The sequence below is a fragment of the Ornithorhynchus anatinus genome, chromosome 4, assembly GCF_004115215.2.
Source record: "Ornithorhynchus anatinus isolate Pmale09 chromosome 4, mOrnAna1.pri.v4, whole genome shotgun sequence".
In the NCBI taxonomy this organism is placed as follows: Eukaryota; Metazoa; Chordata; class Mammalia; order Monotremata; family Ornithorhynchidae; genus Ornithorhynchus; species Ornithorhynchus anatinus.
In genome coordinates, this window is record NC_041731.1 from 89,102,325 (window position 1) to 89,127,185 (window position 24,861).

At 39.7% G+C, this 24,861-nt stretch overlaps 1 protein-coding gene across 3 annotated transcripts in view; it reads right to left on the minus strand.

Annotated features, from left to right (window-relative positions):
- The window catches only part of AGL (amylo-alpha-1, 6-glucosidase, 4-alpha-glucanotransferase), a 61,154-nt gene that overhangs the window by 2,550 nt on the left and 33,743 nt on the right, over window positions 1-24,861 (minus strand). For all 3 annotated transcript variants that reach the window (XM_029062914.1, XM_029062916.1, XM_029062915.2), the window contains exons 18-33: window positions 22,477-22,601; window positions 22,272-22,384; window positions 22,005-22,139; window positions 19,400-19,530; window positions 15,661-15,797; window positions 15,242-15,375; window positions 14,062-14,237; window positions 11,878-11,980; window positions 10,473-10,698; window positions 8,128-8,239; window positions 6,911-7,046; window positions 5,487-5,599; window positions 4,510-4,721; window positions 3,520-3,617; window positions 2,030-2,117; window positions 1,807-1,940 (exon numbers count right to left, since the gene is read on the minus strand). In XM_029062914.1, the coding sequence (XP_028918747.1) occupies window positions 1,807-1,940; window positions 2,030-2,117; window positions 3,520-3,617; window positions 4,510-4,721; window positions 5,487-5,599; window positions 6,911-7,046; window positions 8,128-8,239; window positions 10,473-10,698; window positions 11,878-11,980; window positions 14,062-14,237; window positions 15,242-15,375; window positions 15,661-15,797; window positions 19,400-19,530; window positions 22,005-22,139; window positions 22,272-22,384; window positions 22,477-22,601 (2,173 nt within the window). The remainder of the gene's footprint in view (window positions 1-1,806; window positions 1,941-2,029; window positions 2,118-3,519; window positions 3,618-4,509; window positions 4,722-5,486; window positions 5,600-6,910; window positions 7,047-8,127; window positions 8,240-10,472; window positions 10,699-11,877; window positions 11,981-14,061; window positions 14,238-15,241; window positions 15,376-15,660; window positions 15,798-19,399; window positions 19,531-22,004; window positions 22,140-22,271; window positions 22,385-22,476; window positions 22,602-24,861) is intronic.

Here is a 24,861-nt window from a genome sequence, read left to right on the forward strand (position 1 = left end):
GAACAACTGAATGCTTTTAACAAAAAACATAGTTTATGTTCTATTCTCTTCTATTTAAACCCAAAGATGGAACTTGGTTTATCAGAAATTTCTGAATATGCTTTCGGTGTTTCTGATCAATTTTGATGGAAGGGCTGGACAGAGATTTGGCAAGAGAGTCAGATCTAGTTACTGAAATATATGATTTGTCACTCTCAACTTGCCCACTTGCATCATCCTCCTTACAGGAACTCCCTGTCTCCAGTCTCTCACCTTTTCAGTCCATAGTTCACGGCTGCCTAGATGGTTTTTCTGAATCATAATTCTGGGCACATCTCCCCACTCCTTATAAACCTCTAGTGATTACACATTCCTCTCCACATCAAAGAGAAACTCCTAATCATTTGCTTTAATAGTAATAGCATTTTATTAAACACTTACTGTGAACAGAACACTATACTAAGTGCTGGGAGAGAATACAGAGGCCTTCCCTCCCACCTCCGAGGGCCCTTGTTTCGGGCATGCTCCCCGCACGCCAGGCTGGATGGAAAAGCCATTACTGCATGCTCTCGGATCCCATCCCTCCATCGCAGTCGAGAAAAATATCCACAGTCACTGCTGTCTTCCTTCGTGCCCCTGCTCTCAGTAGGCCCTGGGTGTGCCAGGCTAGGGATAAACGCTGCTGCATGCTCATGGCATCTCCCTTACCAGCCAGCCAGCCACACTGTCTCCATGGAAACTGGCACTGATGTTTAATACAGTGCCTGGCACATAGTAAGTGCTTAACAAATAGTATTAATCATTTGCACTAATGAGAAGACTACATCCTATCCTGCCTCCCACCACCCTAGAGGGAAAGAGAAAAACACCCACACAATGAGGCTTCCATAAAACTTCCAGAAAGTTACAGAAAACTTCCAGAAAGACTGATGGCTTAGTGACTGCTGTGACTAAGGGTGTGTCCTGGACTCTGAGATCCGAGGAGCCTCAAATCCTCTTCCGCTAGAAACAGCACCCTATAGATTTTGTTTTTGTTTTCAGTATTTGTGCTGTGTTTCAATGTTTCATCCTTTTTGGTTTGTCTCCAGTCCCTTTTCCCCACTTATACACTTAGAATGGGAGAACTTTGAGGGACAGAGGCCATGTCTAATTACTACAAATGTATTCTCTCCCGGAGCTTAATACAGTGCTCTGCACATAGTAAGCACTTAATACTATTACTACTACTTCTTACTAGAAGAAGCCAATTTCCATTTCTGAATTGTCTCTAGGGCTGAGGTCAGTGATTTCTAATTCAAGTGGCTCATCCCAGGCTCAAAGTCCAGTTTCTGAATGGTTCCCAGTTCCTAACTTTTCCATATATTTTTGCTTCAAGGGCTTTTCTCCCTAACCCACTATTCCTGCATCATGGATTCTCAATCTCTTCTTTTGGCTCTCTTACACCTTCACTCCTCCACTAGACTGGGGGCCCACCGAGGGATTGGGACCGTGTCTGATTCCCACCTGTATATTCTCTTCCAGTGCTTAAGACAGCATTCTGCACACAACAAGTGCTTAATAAATACTATTACTACTACTAGGTTTTCCAGCCAAATTTATTTTTAAAATTATACATATGGCCCTGTTCTAGAAATATAAGAGTGTGCTCCTCACTGCATTCATTTCCCCCCCCCCCACAGAAAGCACATAGGGATCCGGATGAATAGAGAAATCACCATGACATGTTGGCAGAAGGGTTTCACCCTGCTCTTTTAAAATGCTGAACTGGAGATATCCTGTACTGTTCTTTGGAAAGTTAAAATAGAAATACTCGCACCAACAACTTACCTCTCAAGATGGACGTAATGACGGGAAAGAACATTTTTAATCAAAAACACAGTCTTTGTGTAAGTTTCCTGACCCATTAACTTGGAAAAATATAACTTTGCACGAAGAAAATATCCAACAGGCCACAACCATTCCTTAAAAAGACATTAAGAACATGATGTTATTTTTGGTAAAATACATTTTAATCCACCAAATTCCCAGAAAACAGAAATTAAATTCTTACAGGTCCTTGGTGGTAATTAAAACCTTTAGCAAGGTTGTAGTTGTCATTGTCTAGGGCATTATCATATACTCCACAGTACACCATATCACTGTAAAATGATGGAAAAAATCTAAGTCAAATTCAGATCAATGATATTTACTGAGAGCTTACAGTGTGCAGAGCACTGTACTAAGTGCTTGACAGAGTTCAGTACAGCCGAGTTGGTAGACACACTCCCTGCCCACAACAAACACAGTCTATAGGGGGAGACAGACATTAATATAAATATAGATATGTATCTAAGTACTGTGGGATTGAGGGAGGGGTGAATAAAGGGTGCAAATCGAGGGCCGGGGTAGCTTGCCTTGCGGAGACCGCCAGTTCAATGATTTCAGATGATGTGAAATCATATACAATGCATTAGAAGAGACTTTCTTGGGAGAGAAAATGGGGAAAAAAGGAGTTGCCAGAAGTCACGGTGCATTGAGGGGCTGAAAATTGTTGAGATGGGGGCTGAAAGTAGAATGGGGAGAAAGTAAAGCAGCTAGTTTCATACCAGGTGAATAAAATACTTCAAAGTATAAATTAGGCACTTTTGGTTCCATTAATTCTATATGATCAGGTGATTAATGGTAATCCAGGGTAATGGTGTCCTAGGAACTTAAATGAAAAATTAATTCTGCCAGTTGATTTGGCAGAATCTGGCCTACTATGTAGTATTAAAAGATGGAAAAAGCCCCAAATATTCCCAAATCCACAGCTCTAATGAAAAATGTAACATGTCAAAGAATCAAAATCCTATAGTATGTAACTACATACTATATGTATGTATAGTATGAGAAGAATATAGTATGAGAAGTAGCGTGGCTCAGTGGAAAGAGCACGGGCTTTGGAGTCAGGACTCATGAGTTCGAATCCCAGCTCTGCCACTTGTCGGCTGTGTGACTGTGGGCAAGTCACTTAACTTCTCTGTGCCTCAGTTCCCTCATCTGTAAAATGGGGATTAAGACTGTGAGCCCCACGTGGGACAACCTTATTCCCCTATGTCCACCCCAGCGCTTAGAACAGTGCTCGGCACATAGTAAGCGCTTAACAAATACCAACATTATTATTATTTATTATTATAGTATATAGTATACTATACTATAGTATAGTATAGTATACTATAACTACATACTACATACTACTAGTAACTACAGTACATACTATAGTAACTACATATGTAACTACAGTACATATGTAACTACATACTATAGGATTTTGATTCTTTGACATGTTACATTTCCTTTTCCAAACTAATGAGGTTGAATTGGTTGGTCCTAACATATACATTTAAGGGTCATTATTTAGGTGAGCTTATAATATTAATTTAGGATTCTTACTATTGATGGTGTCTATTTCGGAAAAAACCCAAACATCCCCTAATTAAATGTATTGAAGTTTTAATATTTCAATCAAAGCCCAACACTACCTAAGGAAATCTAGGTGTAAGCAGTTTCTAGTAAACTTACTCTGGATCCAGAGTTTTCATGCCCAGGGGACCAAGCAATTTCTTCTCTGCTATTTCCAAAGCTTTCCATGCCTTCTGAGGAGTAAAGAGTTCAGGAGCCTACCATATTTAAAGAACAAAACATCACAGCAAGTTTTTTCTCAGTCAAGAAACCAATATGAAACATACTTTGATTAGAAAGGAACTACTAAGGGGTAGAAAGCAATTATGCACTACCAACAAAAACCAAACTGGCCACTCACCCTCAGGAATAAAAGACAGGTTTGGCAGTGTATAACTGAGGCTGCTGGTGCAGTTCCCAGAACCCAGCTTCTCCTCATCTGAGTACCCTTAGAGGTTTGGAGATCCTACCCTCTCCCACAGATTTTGATTAACTAGAGGAAATACTGAGGAGGGAGGTGAAGAATGGACACATTAGAAGCTCTGTAGAAGTCCTTCAACTGTCCTAACCTTCTTGGTGTGGTGGCCTGAACTGGTGGAGGATCCTTAAGGAGAGCTGCGAAGGCCAGAACAGGCTCTCTGGGGGGACAGTTGGGGGAGGTCTCAAGGTAGGGTCCCTAAGGCCACCTTCTGATTTGTGGTGGTGTCTGAAAAGAGTTACAAAATGACTATCTTGTCCACCGCTAGAGAAACTTCAGGTAGCACGAGGAGTGCTAACAACAGACATTCCTCCCTCGGGAGAACTGCAATTGAAATCTATCAGCTAAATGCACTTTAAACTCCTCACATGACTGTATTACCTTGTTTCTCAAAACAACTACAAATGAAAAACAAATTTTCGATTTTTTAATGATAAATGTTACATGTTTAAGCCAGAGAAACAGCACTCTGATCTATTTAACTGTACAATAAGGAAAGCTGTGTCCTTTTAAATCTGAAAGTAGTAGGGAAAAAAATAAGTCACTCTGTACATGGAACAAGCACTCCAAACTCAGAGGGATACTCTAATGTGTTAACGAGGAATAGTCTCTGAAACTTTCCAAGCACTTACCACAACCATTGCTATGGTAAAGTTTGGCCTGAGCTGGTAGTCACACCAAGGACTTGAAGCTCCATAGCTATCTTTGTATATACCACGCTTATGAACCAAATTAGGATGCTTTTCATTAGTATCTGATGGATCCTCTGAAACATAGAATAGCTTTTCAAAGTGGTCTTGGATTTTCCTGTTCCATTCATCGTATGTGATTAATACCTCTTTTTCTGAAATACAGTAAAATACAAAGCAGGATTTAACATTTACAACACCGCGAACACCCTACTATAACCTAAAAATGAGAGTAATTTCTTTAATTTTTGGATGTATGTTCCTTTTTTCAGGTCATTACAGGCCACGCAGTATATCACCACTTCCACAGTTCATAATGAAACACGTTTTTGCATAAAAATTGAATGCTTCCATTGTTTATGTTATTTGAATCGACAAAATTTTTTTTTATAAGATTTCCCCGCTACAGGGGAAAGCTATAATGATTTCAAAAATGAACTTTAGAACAGAGATCTAGAATGCTTATCACTGGCCACAGACTTGTACCCGCTACGTGAGCACGCAATCTGCTACGTGAGCTTGCAGTTTGCTACGTGCGCTTGGGTAGGTCATGCAAACAAAGTCTGTTATATCAAGAGATTAATGACCCTACATGATACTCAGAGGTTGACCTTTAGTGATAGGATTGTAAAATCCTTTGCACATCTCAGCTCTAAGGTGCTCTCTAATTATAAAATATAATTATAGAAACTAAAATTCTAGTTTCTAGAAACATCAGTACCTAAAAAATTAAATTTATTTCGCCCAGATATTGGTTCGTCATTGAAACACTAAAAACAAGAATATTCCCTCAACTAAAATGGGGAGCTGCATTTTAATCTACCTATTTGAATGCTGAACAGCACACGGACATTAAATCAAACCATGCCTTTCCATAATGATTATATATGATATATGATTACGTGCTATAAATACCTTACCATTTCTCTTTACTGTAACTCCGTGATAAGGGAACACATTTTTTTTCGATAATTCTACCAACCAGCGAACAGTTGATTTACTCAGGCCAACAATTTCCACAGCAGACCCATCTCTAAATTCAAATTAAAAGTTTGTGATAAGGTGATAAGAGATTTGATACATATAATCTTATGTAGAGATCACTTTATGGCAACTGGAGAGTACTTGGTTTTAATAGGAATTTACTCAGTTAATGTGGAATAAACCTCAGGTACTTAACATTCAGATTTATAAGTTCCAAGTACAGTATTTTTGGCAAATACTTTCTCACTGTCCCATCCTTTGCCTATTATTCCCATTTCCCAAAAGTGAAAAGTTGATTTTTACAAAGTCAGCCTATATTTCCCAAAATGTTCAAGAGTCAAATGAGCTGTGACAATCTGAAGAACAAGAGTAGGAACTTTCTGTATGGGGCATAATTTCCCATTTTCTGACAATATAACACCTTTTAATGGCAAAAATGTATAGTGGATTTGGAATCTGCAAAAGTTTGTGAAGTACTGCAAAAGTAATGTGGCCTACTGGAAAGAGCATACAACTGGGATTCAGGAGATCTGGTTTCTAAACTTGGCTCCACCACTGGCCTGCTGTGTGACCTTGGGCAAGTGTCTTAATTTATCTGTCAGTTTACTCACCTGTAAAATGGGGGCCAAATAACTGTTCTCTCTCCCTGGGGATAGGGACCATGTCTGATCTGATGGTACTGTGTCTATCCCAGTGTTTTGTTAGACAGAGTAAGGACCTAACAAATGTCCAATTATTCTTATTCTTGTGAAGCCAATGGCAAATTTAATTTGGTATCTGAATTTAGAATACACAAATGATTCAATCCATTACATTTGTAAAATCTTTGAGAGCAGGAATGCATGCACACCCAAACAACTCCCAAACACTTAGAACTGACCTCTGCACTCAGTAAGTGCACAATAAATTTAACTGATTTAGGGGCTCTGCACACAGAACAATTCTAGATTGAAGAATGCAGGGATTAGAGAAAAGGGATCTATTACAGAAACAGAGGTGCAATAGGGTCAGAGAAAGGATGTGAAATGTCTTTTAAATTTGTGGAGAACTGTTTTTTTTTGGTCACAAAAGACAATTGGACTATTCAGAAAGTTAGAACGAAGCTCAGAGTTTTTCATGAGTAATATCTGACAATATGGTAAGTGCTACAGGAGACTAGAAATTTATCTTATGGATTACATTTTGGAAAATTTTCAAATATTAACAATATTGGAGGGGGACCAGTGACATGTATTGAAAAGAAGAGGTAATTAAATTACAGAGTGTTCAAGAATACGAACTATCAGAATGGATATGCTGTTAACCATTTAAAAAGTGACCTCTAAGGATACGCATACAAGTAAAACAAAACACTTTATACCTGGGTGTAGCTGGGATTCCTCTGTTGCGACCTCTGTCACTCTCTCCCATTTTATCCATCCATGTTCCACAGTTGAAGTGATTGCCTCCATAAACAAACCCACTTTCATCATCAACTCCTGCAGTGACATTAAAACCTACAAATGCAAAACAAAAAACAAACAAAAAAAACAAACTTTCATTTATTATTTCCCAAAAAGTCACTAACAGAAACTGCTGTTTGTGAATCCTGAAAATATATTTTTTTAATGGCACCAGTAAACTCGGAAAATTTCCAGAAAAAGCTTAAACTCTTTTTAGTTTAATATAAAATAGCCTAACTGTTAGAAGAAGTTTTGGGCAGTTTGTAAGCTTAACTCTTTGAATATATGAGGATTTTTTCATGTGCTTTGCATACAGTAAGCACTCAATGAATACCACCGAATGAATGAATATGGGCATAGGTCATGGAGAGCAGGTTTATCTCAATATTTTCCACTAATACTCTACGTCTCTGGCCGAGTCACTTCATTCTCCCTATTAATTACAAATTAAAAGTACCATTAAGCTTATTAATGCCCCAAATTTTGTTCTACATTTAAAAATCTGATTTCATAAGACTCTATGACTCATGCATGGATAGTATGTAGGTATGGACATATTTATGGATGACACCACCAATATGAAGTTAGTATCTATGTATGTGAATATAGCTGAAAAGATGGATTCCCCACCAGTACAATGTGCTACATTATTTACATTAGAGGATAGATCCCATATCGCTGTGTCTCATGTACAATCTACCATTTTAAATTAACAAAAAAAACTTTGCAGGATTTTACTCCTGAAAACACCATTTCATCCACCACTCAGAGAATATAGACTACTGTATAAACATTACTAAAAATCACATCATTCATATATGCCACTAATTTCACTAGCCCAATAAATCTACGACTAATTTAATTGTGGTACTTGTTAAGTTCTTATTCCTTGCTAAGCAATGGGCTAGATCCAAGATAATCAGATCCCACATGGGGCTCGCAATCTAAATAGGAGGGAGAACAGGTATTGACCCCCCCATGTTGCAGATAAGGGAACTGGGACACAAAGGTTAAATGACTTGTCCAAGACCACACAGCAGACAAGTGGCAGAGCCAGGAATGAACCCGGGTCCTCTGACTCCCCGGCCCATGCTCTTTCCACTAAGCCACACTGCTCTCAATTTAAGTGATGTACCTTCATCCTTCATATTCCGGTCAATCTGTGGACCAGCATTCTTTTCTCGGAACTGTATGCCTTGCATATGACGCTGCATAGCTTCCTGTATTACTTCATACAATGGCTGATCCTGTTTGACATGGAGTAAGTGGTGAGCATATGTTGTTTCTAAAAGCTGTACTTTTAAACGAATATTTATTATAAGCTGATCAAGAGGCAATCCCCATACAAACTTGGAAGAACTGAGTCTCTATTCCCCCCCGAAGAGGTGAAATCACAGGTGTGATGTGCTGCACACTGGCAATCATCATCACCGCCATTCACCTTGTCCCACAATCTTGGTATCATCCTTGACTCTTCTTAACTTCAACCCACACATCAGTCAGGTCCCAAATCCTGTTGGTTCAATCTTCATAATGCCTACGGAATCTGCCCCCATCTCTCCATCCACGATGCTGGTCCAAACACTTCTCGTACTCTGTACTAGTACTGCTGCATTAGCCTCCTCACTGGCCTCCCTGCCTCCAGCTTTGCCCCGCCCCGGCCACACTTCGCTTCGCTGCCTAGATCACTCCTCTAAGATATTCTATACACATCATTTCAGTCCTCAAAAACCTCTGATGGCTTCCCATCCACCTCCACAGGAAGTAGAAATTCCTCACCATCGGTTTTAAGGCATTTAATCGGCTCTCCTCCCCTACTTAGCCATGCCCCTCACCCAAGAAAACCCAGTCTGCACACTTCGCTGCTCTTACAGCACTATTCACTACACCTCACTCTGTGTCTTTCTTGCTAAACACCCCATGCTCACACTTCCCTCCTGCTTAAAAACTTCCTTCCCCTTCACATTTGGGAAAACACTGCTCTTCTGACCTTCAAGGCCTACTAAAGTTACATCTCCTCCAGGAAACCTTTCCTGACTAATCTCTCATCTCCCCAGTCCTATTTTCTCATCCCACCACCTACCTCTCCAGCATGTACGTATACACTTTTATATTACTTATCATTTACTTTCATATCTGTCTCCACCACTAGATGGTAAGCTCCTTGAAGGCAAGGATGTGTCTATTGTACTCCCCCCAAGTGCTGGCACACAGTAAGAGCACAATAAATACCACTGACTGAGTGATCATCCCACTGCTGCCAGAAGGCACCCCTTGAAAGCTCCTTCACTATAGCAGACCCTGGGTTTACCCTGTGATGGGATGAGTTGCTATCATGGCTTTCCCTTCCATGTTGCTAGAGAGAAGGAACTCTATGGAATGTTGGAGAACAGGAAAAAGGGAGAAAGATCAATTAACCAATCTATTAATCATACCTATTGGGGCTCCCTGTGTGCAGAGCACTAAGAACTTGGGTAAGTGCAATATAACGGAGTTGGTAGACACATTCCCTGCCCACAACAAGTATACAGTCACAAGAAAAAAGGAGATTGAGGGAAAGAATGAACAATATGAGAGGAAAAGGGAAGAAAGGAAGGAAATGTGGAAGATGAAAGAGAGGAGGGAGTAAGAAAGAAGGAGTCTGAAAGGGAGAGTAAGACAGGATAAGAGAGAAGGAAAGAGGGGAAAAAAAGGACAAATAAAGCTGAAGCTTGGGGATTTATGAAGGTGTGAGGTTTCTCTATATGGCTGGGAAAACGTTTTCTTGAGTAACCAAGAATAACAAAACCAATGGTATGGCTGGAAAATAAGTAACCTATTTCAAAGTCTTTCTGAAATAACATTTATTTCAGGAGACATTCCCCAACTTATTTCTCAGGACCCCAATTTATATCCTCTAACTTTTAAGCTACCTAAGCATTTAAATACACACAGTCCCCCACAGCATTTGTGTACATATCTTATATGGTCTATTACTTCTTCCTGTCTACAATATCCTTTAGTGTATGCCTCTCCTGTTGGATTCTAAGCTCCTTGAGGACAAGGATCATGTCTACTAATTCCATTGTATTCTCCCAAACACTTGGTACTTGGTATTTTGTGGTCTGCACAAAATAGGTGCTCAATACTACTGACTACTATAATCACTACTGATAACACAAATGTGCTCTAAATTGTGCCAATGCTTTCAATGGACTTTCAACAAGGTCAAACCTTAAATGCCATTTTCCCATGGGGAGGGTTTTTTTTCCCCACTGGCACTGCATTTAAAAACAAAATTTTTCTTTGCGAGTCAAAATTTTTGGACAAAAGTGCAAAGCAGCAATAATTTCCCAGTTAAGTTATTCTCATGCACACTCCCTTAGTATCTGATAATTGGTGGAAGAGAGGTTGTTTTCCTTGTTACAATCCTCCTATCCACCAGAGCTTCAGCTTCATTTAATCAGCATTCCATTTGGGATTATTAGAAATCATCTTTACCAATGTGCCGGCTGGTAGAGCAGAAGAGTCATCTGATGGATACATTCTGGATACGGGGCACTTGAGAATGTCCGTGCCCTTTGGAACAATTTTACAGTAATCCTGAATACACTGAAGCCACCACCACACTGCATCTCGACAATTGAATCTGGCATACGTCCCCTGGCCGAGAAGATTGGGAATAAGACCATGTCTCAGAGTACCAGCAAATGCTAGAATTATGTTCCTGAAACCAAATAATTAAATGGTTCACTTAAGATGGATAATTTACTTCAGTTTAAAAAAGTAAACACAGATAAATCCACAGTGTATCTCTACCCTCACCTCCTGTCTCCTTTCAGTTTTAGCAATATATCAAACTGAGTCTACTTCATTTTTGAAATGATTATCAGAAAACAAGAAAACAATTATACAATCCAACTGGGACTGTATCTGATATGATTACATGACACATCCCTGAGCTCTGTGCTGTACTTGACACATAGTACTTTAATTCCAGTTATTCATGAGTGGATTTCCCATATATATAAATGTACGTGTACTGTATATACATACAACATATATAAATACACACACACTTCATATATGTACGCACACACGCGCACACACACACACATATGTCCACATGCAAACCTTCCCCCTCATGCCCATGCCATACATGCATATAAGGGGAAAGTAATTTTCCACACATTATGTGGCAATTGTCATTTGCTGGAGTTCAAATCAAGTAATTCATGAATTCAGACACGTGACAAACCCTTTTTGGATATATACTCTAAATAAGCCCAATAGTTGTACATGATGATTACTATTTATATTTCTTATGAAGAACATAAGATGAATGTTGTCTTTTCAAAAGAGTAACTGTCATTTGGTGAAAATGATGTCCTCAGTAATGAATATACATCAGAGTGAAGTGGGAATATGATAATTTGCCTTAATTGAAAGTTAAGTGAACAAAAATCAAGGTAGCTGTCGGAATACACAGCTTGTTGGGTAGACTCGGGAACAGAAATGAGAAGAGGGCTCAATTCTTTCTCTACTGCTTCACCCACTAGTCAGCATTGCCTCACAGTGGAAAGACAGGAAATGGCATGCTTGTTTACATTTCTCGAATTTTCACTCCAGCTGGGAGTTGGTCTAACAATTTGCCTTTGAAAGTAAAAAAATTAGCAAGTAACAGTAAATATAATTACATCTTTCAATTGGATTAACTAAAGACTATCAATGATCACTGAAAATGACCAGAAAACGTTATTTTATTATGCCCTTGAAATATTCTAACATACACTCATAAAAACTCTCAAAAGTTGTCCAGAAAGGTGAATAAAAATGGAAATTTAGAAATGGCATGGTGATATTGGGACAAGCTTTCAAACTGACAACGTTTAAAAAAGCCTCTTACCTTGCCTCTAAAAAGCGACCAGTAATTAGCAGTAGACCTCTAAGTGCTATGAAGGTATCTCTTCCCCAGCAGCGAAAAATTCCAGATGAAAAATGAGGTAACCCTAATGGAAAATCAAAAAACTTTCATCACCTCCTTTATTACAATATTGTTCCCAACTCCTTTACATACTTGCAAAGTGAAAGCAATAAGCAGGCATCTTCCTGTTCAAGATTTTTATGACCTATCACGACAAACTTCTTGAAGGCAGGGACTGTGTCCCCCGAGTATCTACTAGTCTCTCAATTGCTTAGTACAGTGCTCTGCCCAAAAAGTAAACTTGAAATATATCTGATTGAGATACTACTTTAAAACTGACTAAGATTCAAAGTGAAAACCATGTTAAGTACACAATTATTTGTAGGAAGAAAGGAGTCCCAGTTAGTTTCAGCAACACAGTCTGAATCTAAAATTATGGATGTCACTCAACTACAGTTGAAAAACATATTAGCCGAATCCAACACTCCACATTTAACTTGATACACCAAATAATCTATGAATTTCTCGTTGTGAGACATACTTAGCATATTAATAAAGCAGACATAAATTTAGCTACAAATGTAGTTTATAGATTATTTAGACAATCTTTCTTAGAGACTTCTCCCTTTTATAATTTTTCAAATGTGAATGCACATATCCTTAAAAATATTTGTGCATTCTTCATTTTTTCTTTCTGGAATTCAAAGAAAATAAAGTGTCTCACTGAATGTGTGCTGTTCTTCACCATTCTGCATTTCATATGCAGCCATTTTTGCTGACAAATTCTAATTCTACCTAGAAGCAACAGATGAAGGCTGCGCTAAACAAGCCTCCTGAACATCCCAAGATTCCTTCCACGGGAAATGCTAAAGAGGTGTAAAATGTACCAAATACTTCTTTTCAATAATACCTAAAAATGAGCTAAACAAAGCCCAATTGACCATTTTTACTTTTGCTTTTTGCCCATTAAGGACAGTACTAGCTGTTCTCTTTTCTGAAATGACAGAAGTGCAACACTATGGTAACAAGGCAACAACTGCTCCAGCAAGAAAAATAGCCAAAGGTTGGAAAACAGCTGAGAAAACTTTGAGAACAAGAGCAGGAATTCAAAGAGAGGCCAGAGACGAAAACAACAACAACAACAAAGGAGTCAAGAAGCTGAGTAAGAGCCCAGATGCGTTTTAAGATGATGTATATTCAGCTGAGTAAATCCTTCCCCAGGAGACCTGTTACACTGCTCAGTTTCTAAAATTCGCAGGTCACTCTTTCCAGTTTTCGAGATCTTTTGCTGATGGAGTTTCTTTAGCAAAGGGAAATCAGGACTATGTATAGGTTACCGATTATCAGTAACCGACACTTCTGCTTCCTTTCCTGTCAATCTGTAGCCAGGATTACAGGAATATGCTCTCAACTGGGCAAGACAGGAGCACAATTTGATACTTTGAAACAACATAGTAAATCAAAGTAACAATAAAAATATGACAATGCAAGGTTGCAATAAAAAAAATGGTTGCCATTCCATTTTACCTCAGCTGTAATTACACATTCTCTTCTGGCACAGGTGGGCCCCAAACTAAAGCGACTATAGGAAGGCAAGAATGGAATCGGAACTTCAACACAAAATTCCTATTGAAAATTTTTCTATTTTTGCTATATATTTGCGGGCACATACTTGCAATTTCTAACAATTATCTTAGTGGATTCCTTTTGGGCATTTGTGTTGGTTATTCCACCCAAATTCTATCCTCACTTGCTACTTAGTTGGTGGGGTTGACAACTTTTTCCAGATGCTTCTAGGGAACTTAAGTGGGAGTGAATATTTAACTTAATGGTTCAAATTCCTTTTTCTGAACTGGTATTGGAAGAAATGGAAAAGTAGAAAAAGGGCAAGCAGTTCAAAGATGTGGGTATGTGTGGGGAAAAAAAAATCAAACCATAGGGTGAAGTAGAAGGATTTGGGAACAGGCTGAAAATAAGTATGATCAACACAAAATTAAAAGCATACTCAATTCATCCTGAAGAAAAAAAAGATACTTTACTAAAAATTATCCAAAAACTTGAGTTGAATAGCAACACATTCATCTAACCTTGAGCTATATTCTCTTACAGAACAGGTTATCAATTGTATTTAGGTTATATATTTAAATTTGAAGCATCAGTTCTTACCAGCAGCTAGAGAAACACAGCACTGTTCCTTTTCCTGTGTAATTTCATTCAGTCTATAGGGAACATCACCAAGTGATGGAGAAAGAAAAGGCAGAGATGGGAACTTTCCTATCCCGCACATTTGAACTGAACCCAATGACAGGTGTTTTACAAATGTTGAACCATTCTGGACAAAGCTGCAATAAAAAGAGAGTTTTATTTCAATAAAAATATTTTCACAGACATTGAATTTCACAGATTTCTTTATCCAATGCTATAGTGTGTCATCTTAATGATTGTATTGTGTCTGTGAAGCACTGATCAATCTAGATTGTACCAGTACAGTACTTCCAAATGGATTGGTAATGGAAACCAACAAATGGCCTTTTTAATGTTTTCTCTGAAAAAATTAAAATGGTAATTCAATGGTAGAATACATTTTAATTCCAAATCTTAGACACACCCTGAATTTCCTGCCCATAACTTTAGTACACTCTTCAAATTTGAACTTTGCCCCACTGATTTTATAAGTTTCCATCACTACACTTGGGTAAGTACTTTTGTTTCTGGGCAAAATATAGCACGGTTAGGTTCGCTTATTTTCATATTTCTATTCTCTGCCTTGTGTTTGTGCTGACAGAGGTCACTATGGCAACATAAAGATCACAGTAAAAATACACTCATACTATAGTCGTAATAAGGACAAGTGAACTGATCGAAGAGTCTGCTAATGAAAAGGAAGAAAATATTGCATTTTTGAAAGAAGAGTACGCAAAAATACATTTCCATTCAGGTCTAATACAATTTGAGATTACAAACTAAAATATAAATCAGTTGAACTTTGGCAGACTTGTTACTGATGTTTCATCCATTTGTATATTACTTGTACCTATTCTCATATTCTTTTAATTATTGCATATTCCTTAATTTGTGTATGCTCGTCTTCCTCATAGGACTGTAAACTCTTCTTAGGCAGGGACTGTTTCTTTTATATTTCCCAAGAAGCCTATTAGAGTGCTCTGCAGAGAGTAGGTGCTGAAATACTCATGTAAATCATTAAAATGTTATAGATTTCCATCTTCCCTTAAATCATTTAGTCATCATCAAAAACCTGAATGATTCTATTTTTTACTGTGCATAGAGTTGTTCATTAGTACTTTAGAAACATATTCACAATTTACTCTATATTTCTTGCATATACCTTGACATCTGCTTCCAGGCTATATCCAGAAGAGTGGTGTACGCACCAATTAATATAGCATCAAAATAACAAGGGATAAGGTAACGTGGAATCTGCTTTAGATAGAAGAACATAGCTTGGAACCATTTACCAACCTGTTAGAAGAACAAATAAAGAGTTGATTTATGGTAATAATAATAATGATGTGATTTGTTAAGTGTTTAGTATGTGCGAGGTACTGTTCTAAGTGCTGGGCACTGTTCAAGTTTCCATGCTGGATAAATTGTAAGGGGTTAACAAACCCACAATTGAACAGCATAATATCAACAAGGTACACTTTTCTCTGATATCAAAAGAAAAAAATTGGTCTAGCACCCCCTTCCCTTCCTGCTCCCCAGACAGATGAGGGCACACACGTAGCTTGGAATGTTTCCACTTACTTCAGCAATAGATCCTGAGCGCGAAATCAGTCGATTACTGACATAATCAATCATCCAATCTCCAGATCGCAAATTATTGCAAAAAGGATGTCCCAAGTCATTCTTTGGCCTAATTTCAGCCATTACTGACATTAATCCTGTAAAACCAAAGGAACTTTTCAATAATAATAATAATAATGGTATTTGTTAAGCATTTACTATGTGCCGAGCACTATTCTAAGCATTGGGGTAGATACAAGGTAATCAGGTTGTCCCACATGGGGCTCACATTTTTAATCCCCATTTTATAGATGAGGTAACTGAGGTACAGAGAAGTTAAGTGATTTGCCCAAGGTCACACAGCAGACAAGTGACAGAACCAGGTTTAGAACCTATGTCTTCTGACTCCCAAGCCTGTGCTCTTTCCACAGGCCACTCATTCAATAGTATTTATTGAGCGCTTACTATGTGCAGAGCACTGTACTAAGCACTTGGAATGTACAATTTGGCAACAAATAGAGGCAATCCCTGCCCATTGACGGGCTTACAGTCTAATCGGGGGAGACAGACAAAATCAATAGCATGTTTCAACAATTACGACAATGTTTATCCATATGAGGATGCAGTTTACTGTGGTAAACTGGACATGCCTAACGCTGACAGGGCATAAGAGTTACTGTTAAGTGCAGTATAAATCAATCAGTAGTACTTATTGAGTGCTGACTATGTTCAAAGCCCTGTAGTAAGTGGTTCGGAGGCTATAGTAAGAGTTGGTAGAAATAATTTCTGATAGCAAAGAGTTTTACAGGGGGGCTATGACAGGGCTGGGATTTGCATAAGAGGCATTTGTTTGGATTATGAATGCATCTGGGTGTCCTAGCAAATCCACTAATCCCTAGTAGAAGGGTGCCATCTCTTATGCGACTGACATTTGCTAGTCATTTGATGCTATGACACCAGCCTGGCATCCCCCCTCCCCATGCATTCCCAATGGACGGTCCGCTCCCCAGCATGCCAGAGACTCCGTTCCTCCTGCCCTTGCCGGGGCAGCCCCTCTGGTCACAGAGGGATGGCAGTCCCAGGGGCCAGGGGAATCCGGAAAGAAATGCCCCAAGTGAGCATGATCTCCCTCCCAAGGAGCCAGGACAGAGCTTCACTTTATGGACGACCCGGGTCCAGTGGGGGAAACCATACTTGTGCACCCCTTGGTAGACAGTCTTCTCCCTGCATGTACAACCCCTCCTGCAGAGGCCACTCTGTCCCATTTTGCACCTTGACCCTTGGAGGAGCCACTTCGATTTTTCCCTTCTTCCCTTTGCCTCCAGTGTTTCATTTATTCGGTCATATTTATTGAGTGCTTACTGTGTGTACAGCACTGTACCAAGCACTTAGGAGAGTACACTATAACGATAAACAATTAACAATAAACAGACACATTCCTTGCCCAAAACATGTTCGGTGTGGCTGCCAAGGCATCAGACAGGGGAACGGTAACATGGGTGTGATACTGGGGGTTGGCAGTGGCCGCTCTCAGCACCCGGTTCGGAGAGCCCTGTCTGCGGCAGCCCGGACTGGGGTCAGCTCTAGGGTAAACCATGCGTCAGAGACTCCGTCCCCCGGCCCTAGCCACGGGGGTCAGCACAGGGAAGAGGTCTCATAGCAGGGAACATGCCCACCCCTGGGACTGCCGTCCCTCTGCGACCAGAGGGGCTGCTCTGGCAAGGGCAAGGGGAATGGAGTCTTTGGCATGCTGGGGAGCGGACCGTCCGCTGGGGATGCATGGGGAGGGGGGATGCCAGGCTGGTGTCATAGCATCAAATAACTAGCAAATGTCAGTCACATAATCCCCATACGTTCCAGGACAGTCTCGGTTGCCACCTGCCACTATGGCAGAAGTCCAGCTCCAGAAGAAAATCCCACCTCCCTCTCACCCGGCACCACCCCCTGGTTGGAAGATGGGAACATTTAGTAATTTCAACTCTTGAAGACGATCATTCAGGAGCTGCTATAAACTACTCGTTTAATGGATCGTCTCGAAGGGTTTCCCTTGATTACCATGGCGCAAAATGGCCAATCCACTGTGTGTATGTTGTATTTGTTGGAACTGCTTACCGTCTAGTGTGATATGGGCAACTACTGCAAAGTTAATATGTTTTATTGCAGAATAAACTTTCTGTACCACAAAATAAAGGGAGCATTACCAGCCTCAGCTCCACCTGATTAATGACGTTTATAGCGAGAGTCCAACTAGTTCACCAGTTAAACAAATTTACTATTAGTCAGAAGGTGTTTGACTCTCTGCTGTCTTTGGCTTGACTATTTATTTATCTCAGTTCCTAACTTCCTCCTGCTGAGTGTGCTAATTACAAAAGAACTACTTTCTCAACCTCGATTCTTCCTCCCTAAGATTTATCAACTGTGCAGAGGTGGATACATTAAATGAACTTAACAGTAGCTTTTAGGCTTTCATAACAATCAATCAATCACTCAAATCAATGGTACTTATTGAGCAATATTCTGTGAAGAGCAATTGGGAGATAGCTGTCATCACGTGTAAAATTCAAGCCTGTTACCAAGATCCTAGAATTCATTAAATTAACTATCAAATAATACATGATTCTAATTTTCAGAACCTGAAGCAGCAGTCTGTTTACATATAGAAACATTTCTCTCTATAGAAAGTGGCATTCCTAGGATCATTTCCCAAAGGTAAATAATAATAATAATCACGATATTTGTTAAGCACTTACTGTGGGCCAGGCACTGTACTAAGCTTTGGGATAGATACAAGTTTATCAGGTTGGACACAGTCCCCATCCCGCATGGGACTCACAGGCTCGATCCCCATTTTACAAATGAGGTAACTGAAGCCCAGAGAATTGAAATGACTTGCCCAAAGTCACACAGCAGACAAATGGCCCGGATTAGAACCCATGACCTGCTGACTCTCAGGCCAGTGCTCTATCCACTATGCCTTGCTGCTTCTGAAGAGATGGATATGCAACTGTAATACCCAGTTATTGAAACTGTTCTTTACTTTGTGGCTTCAACTGGTAATTGCCACATTTTACCTGAGGCTCATGGTCAACTCTAATGATCTTGCCTTTTGCGGCTTACCTTTTTAGAATCACAGAATACAATTTGTTATTGAAAAAGGAGTTATTAAAACTTCTTCCACCTTTTAAGTGTGAAAACTTAGTCAAACTTTCCACTTTTTAAAAGGGAAACTGAATGTCAGACATTGATATCAATCATGGTTTATTTAACTCTATTTTGTTTTAAGTGGGAGAGTAGGGAATGTGGTTCCATCAACGCTGAACATAAATGGTCTAAAAATAATAATCATAAAGACAGGGATATTTAAAATTAAATTACTTGGAGAAATTTCAGGAAAAATATTCTCTAGCTGCATAGATAACTTCATCTTTGGACATTTTATAGGTAATAATCTTTATTTAGCACCTATTTGTACAGCCAGTAGTCAAGTACCTGCTTCCCATTGGAGTTTTTTTAAACCATCTAGTATTTGCATTTTTGACACTAGAAATACTTTTGGATTCACAGTTGGAACATCCTGTTTATCAATGGATTTGAAAAGGAAATAGCCATTTAATCAGAGGAAATAATAGGAATTTAGTAAAAATTTTTGAATGCTTTTTAAGGAAGAGTTGAGTAGTTTTATTCCTTCCTTCCATGCTGGAAATTAAAAAGAAAACAAAACAAATCCAAAATAAAACCATGTGCCCTTGAGTTAACTTACCTTGAAGGCCCCCATATTTGAGGGGTGACCAGTTTGGTACATCATAACATCCTCCACCATCTTCTTGTTCTTCTGACTCACATCGGTAGAGTAATTGATTTAGGTCAGCTAAAGTTAATTTAGATGAAATACTAAATGTAGACAAAAAACAAAATAACTGATTAGCTACACTATAAAGCTATACAAATCCTTGAATATAAAAGGTAACTTAGAATCTAGGTTACTTTTTAATATTTCATTTATACTGCCATTGACCATTCGTATCTCTCAATTAATTTCATGAGGGAATATCTGTGAGACCACTGCATTTTGCTCTTTAAATAGCACGATTCTATTGGACATCTGCTCAGAAACTTGGAAAATAAACTGAACCTTAAAACCTCAATTATAACGTGGTTCAGTGGCAAGAGTCCAGGCTTGGGAGTCAGAGGTGATGGGTTCGAATCCCGGATCTGTCACTTGTCAGCTGTGTGACTGTGGGCAAGTCACTTAACTTCTCTATGCCTCAGTTACCTCATCTGTAAAATGGGGATTAACTGTGAGCCTCTCGTGGGATAACCTGATTACCCTGTATCTACCCCAGAGCTTAGAACAGTGCTCTGCACATAGTAAGCGCTTAACAAATACCAATATTATTACATAACATCTCCAGAATCTGCACTTTCCTTTTCATCCAAATTGCCAATATACTGGTGCAAGCATTTGTCATATCCTACCTTGATTATAAGCATCAGCTAGTTTCCGGTCCACACTTCCCTCTTCTGACTAGATCATTTTCCTACATCTTTCCCAGTTCTTAGTTCATTTAGTGTTCTGTACACAGTTAAGTGCTTAATAAATACTATTACAACTTCTAAAAAAGTACCATGTGCATCTCTTCACTCCTCAATAATCTCCAATGGTTGCCCATTGATTTCTGCATTGAGGACAAAATTCTTAATATTGACTTTTAGGTGCTCAATCAGATCTTCACCTCCTTCCTAATCTTGCTCACCTTCTATTACAAGCAATCAATCATATTTATTGAGTGCTTACTTAATACAATCACTCATCCTATTCCACCTGGATTACTTCATCAGCCTCCTTGTTGACCTCCCAGCCTCCTGTCTCTCCCCATTCCGAACCATACTTCACTCTGTTGTCTGGATCATTTTCCTATAAAACCATTCAGGACATGTTATTCTGCTTCTCAAAAAACTTCAGTGGTTTCCCATCCATCTCCGCATCAAACAAAAACTTCTCACCATTGGCTTTAAAACACTTCACCACCTTGCCCCCTTCCTTCCTCACCTCATTACTCTCCTCTACAACCCAGCACACACTTCACTCCTCTAATGCTAACCTTCTCACTGTGCCTTGATCTCACCTATCTTTTCATTCAATAGTATTTATTGAGCGCTTAGTATGTGCCGAGCACTGTACTAAGTGTTTGGAATGAACAAGTCATTGCAGCTGACCCTTAGCCCACATGCTGCCTCTGGCCTGGAATGCCTTCCCTCCTCAAATCCGACAATTACTCTTTCCCGCCCCTCCCAAAGATTTATTGAAGGAACATCTCCTCTAAGAGGCCTTCCCAAATTAAGCCTCTCCTTTCCTCATCTCATACTCCTTTCTGCGTTAACCTGACTTGCTCCCCTGGTTCTTCTCCGCTCCCAGCCCCACAACACTTATGTACATATCAGGAATTTACTTATTTGTTTGATGTCTGTCTCCCCTCCACAGATTGTAAGCTCACTGTGGACAGGGCATGTGTTTGTTTACTGTTGTATTGTACTCTCCCAAGTGCTTAGTACAGCGCTCTGCACACAGTAAGCACTCAATAAATATGACTGAATGAATGAATGCAGAGCACTATTACACGTTTGGGAGAGTACAATATAACAGAGTTGGTAGTCATGTTCCCTGCCAAACAACGAGCTTAAAGTCTGGAGCAGGAGATAAATTATGGATATGTACCCAAGTGCTGTAAGATTGAGGAAGTGATAAATAAAGGGTGCAAATCTAAGGGCAAGGATGAGGCAGCAGGAAGTGGGAGAAGAGGAAATGAGGGCTTAACTGGGGAAGGACTTTTGGAGATGTGTTTTTATTATGATGTACATCCTTATTACTATACAGATGAGGTAACTGAGGCCCAGAGAAGTGACTTGGCCAAGGTCAAACAGCAGACAAATGGCAGAGCCAGGACCAGAACCCAGGTCCTTCTGACTCCCAGGCCCATGTTCTACCCTTCTCACACTCACTAATGCATACCCAGTTTGTAGGCCAAGCTAAGTGGCGAGATGATGAGCCAAAGAGTATTTGCTCAAAACTGGTCACTGTTTATCCCAAACCACACCCCATCTACTTTACTTACTCTCATCTTTAATTTCTTGGTAATAGTAAACAATATAGCCTTAGATTTATTAGCTCTTTTAAGCCTGTCCCCTCCTGGTCCTTGCCCCTCACTTATAATCCATGGTCAAAATGAGAAGTTGGCATCTCTGGTGCAGTCAACATTTTGTTAGCACCAAGCCAATGGCTTCTTTAAAAGTTAGTTATTAGTATATTTTTTCAAATTCACCAGAATTTAGCTAGAAAATTCTCTGTAAATACAATGGATACTTACGAAGCAAAAGGAATTTTTAATATAGGATCTGAATTGTCAACAGGAAGGCTTCCAATTTTAAAATTAGGACTGAATTGTGTCAGGTGATTCCGAAGTATTCCAACAGCCACTTGTGCGTGTGGATCAAGGCTTACTCTGAAAATGTAAAAATTAAAAAATCCTAGTTTTTAGCACTTAGAAGCAACTTAAAGCAACGGAGTGAACTACAATGTTTAAACCAACAATTAGTGACAGAACAATAACAATTTACAAATAAATATGACCTACCGAAATATAATAACACTTCCTGGGGTCAAATTTTCAAATTCTATTTCTTGGACATATTCATGAAGACCTTTTGTGGCAACTCCAGCTTGTTTTACAATTTTACTTTCATTAAGCTTAAAAAAGAAAGCATTTAAATTTGTTAGAAAACCCATCCCCTTATGACATTAAGATATCAGATCTATTAACTGAAAGAGGTTATAAGTACCTGGATGTGTTCTCTAATTTCTACTGTGATGTCGGGCATTCCATTGATGGATTTTGCATCCTTTACGTAGGAACCAACATTTCTTTCAACAGTTCTGGCCTCAAGAACTACTTCTTCAATTTTACCTGGAAAATATTTTATCTGCTAATTCAAAACCTGTACATTCTAACAATAAAAAGTTGAAAGCTCTTGATTTTAAGCCATAGGAATTAGACTATGAAGAGGGATTTACTGTCCTAGTGTAAACTACAAAAGCTCACACTGAAAAGTGGCCCGCACAGGGCCTATCTAGTTTTGTATGATGACCATTCAAAGTGGCTACCGTTAATGAGAAATGGCCCAATACAGTCACAGTTTTCAAAAGAAAAAAAAGGATATTAGTGCAGTTTTAAAAATTAATGTTTCAAAAATGTTATGATGGGTAAAAAATAGTTTGCACCCATGCCCTATGATAGGGTGAAATGAAGCAGTGTGGCTAGTCACAAAAGCACAGACATGGGATTCAGAAGATCTGGGTTCTAAACGTGACTCCTCCACATTCCCGCTGTGTGAGCTTGGGCAAGTCACCTATATCCTTTGTACCTCAGTTTCCTCCTTTGCAGATCCATCACTGAATGGTATTTATTGAGCACTTACTGTGTGCAGAGCAACAAGTTGGTAGACATGCTCCCTGCCCATAAGGAGTTTACATTCTAAAAGGGTAGATGAACATTAAAATAAATTATGGATAAGCAAGCAAGCCCTAGGGGCCAAGGGCGGGGTGAATATCAAGTGTTTATAGGGTACAGGTCCAAATGCATAGCTAACTCAGAAGAGAGAGGAAGTAGGAGAAATGAAGGCTTAGGGAAAGTCTCCTGGAGATGTAATTTTAATAAGGCTTGAAGTTGGGAAAGTGTTGTTCTGTTGTATATGAAGAGGGAGTTTCAGGCCAGATGGAATATGTGGGTAAGGGGTCACCAGTGAGATAGATGAGACTGAGGTACAGTGAGTAGGTTGGGGTTAGAGGAGCAAAGTGTGCAGGCTGGGTTGTAGTAGGAAATCAGTGAAGATAGTAGGGGACAAGTCAATCATATTTACTGAGTGTTTACTGTGTGCACAGCACTGTACTAAGTGGTTGGGAGAGTACAGTATAACAATATAACAGACACACTCCCTGCCTACAATAAGCTTACAGTCTAGAGGGAGAGACAAACGCTAATATAAATAAATAAAATTACAAATATGTACAAAAGTCCTGCGGGGCTGGGGGGGGAGGCGATGAAGCCAGAGCTTAATACAATGCCTGGCACGTAGAAAGCGCTTATTAAATACCAAAATTATTATTATTACTATTATTATAAAGGAAGCAAGTCAAGGTGATGCTGAGGGAGTAGAAGAGGAAAGTAGGGCTTAATCAGGGAAGGCCTCTTGGAGGAGATGTGCCTTCAATAAGGCTTTGAAGGGGGCGGGGGGAAGAGTAACTGTCTTTAGGATATGAGGAAGGAGGGCATTCCAGGCCAGAGGCAGGATTTAAGCGAGAAGTCGGAGGCAAGATAGATGAGATCGTAGAATAGTGAGAAGGTTAGCATTAGAGGAGCGAAGTGTGTGGGCTGGGTTGTAGTAGGAGAGTAGTGAGGTGAGGTAGGAGGGGACGGGGTAGGTAGGGTGGTTCCTACATCTGAGTTCCGAGGCTTAGAAGGAGTGTCCGTGCTCAGCTGGACTTGGGAAGGAAAACACAAAGCATCTGGAGCAAGTGTAGGGGGACCAGGGATCAATGGTATTTATTGAGCTTTTATGATGTGCAGCAGACTGTACTAAGCACTTGGGAGGGAACAATATATGAGAATCAGACCCCACTAGAGAAACAGTCTGGATTCCGAGAGAAGCAGCATGGCTCGGTGGAAAGAGCCTGGGTTTGGGAGTCAGAGGTCATGGGTTCTAATTCCAGCTCCGCCACTTGTCAGCTGTGTGGCTTTGGGCAAATCACTTAACTTCCATGTGCCTTAGTTCCTCATCTGTAAAATGGGGATTAAGACTGTGAGCCCCACATGGGACAACCTGATGACCTTGCATCTCCTCCCACCAGTGCTTAGAACAGTGCCTGGCACATAGTAAATGCTTAACAAATACCATCATCATTATTATTATTATTCCAGAGAGTGCAGTGAGCAGTTGCAAAATGGCACTTTAAAATTACATTTCACATGATGCAACAAGGTGACTGACTGCTTTTATGGCAACCCCCGGAGGTTTTTGAGGAGTGGGGAGATGTGTTCTCCCTTTTAGTCCCATCTGGGATAGGGACTGTGTCTGATCTGTGTATACTTCTTAGTACTTCAGTGCTTCTTAGTAATGCAGTGCTTGGCACAGAGTAAGCGTAGTAAGGAATTCCACAATTATTATTAT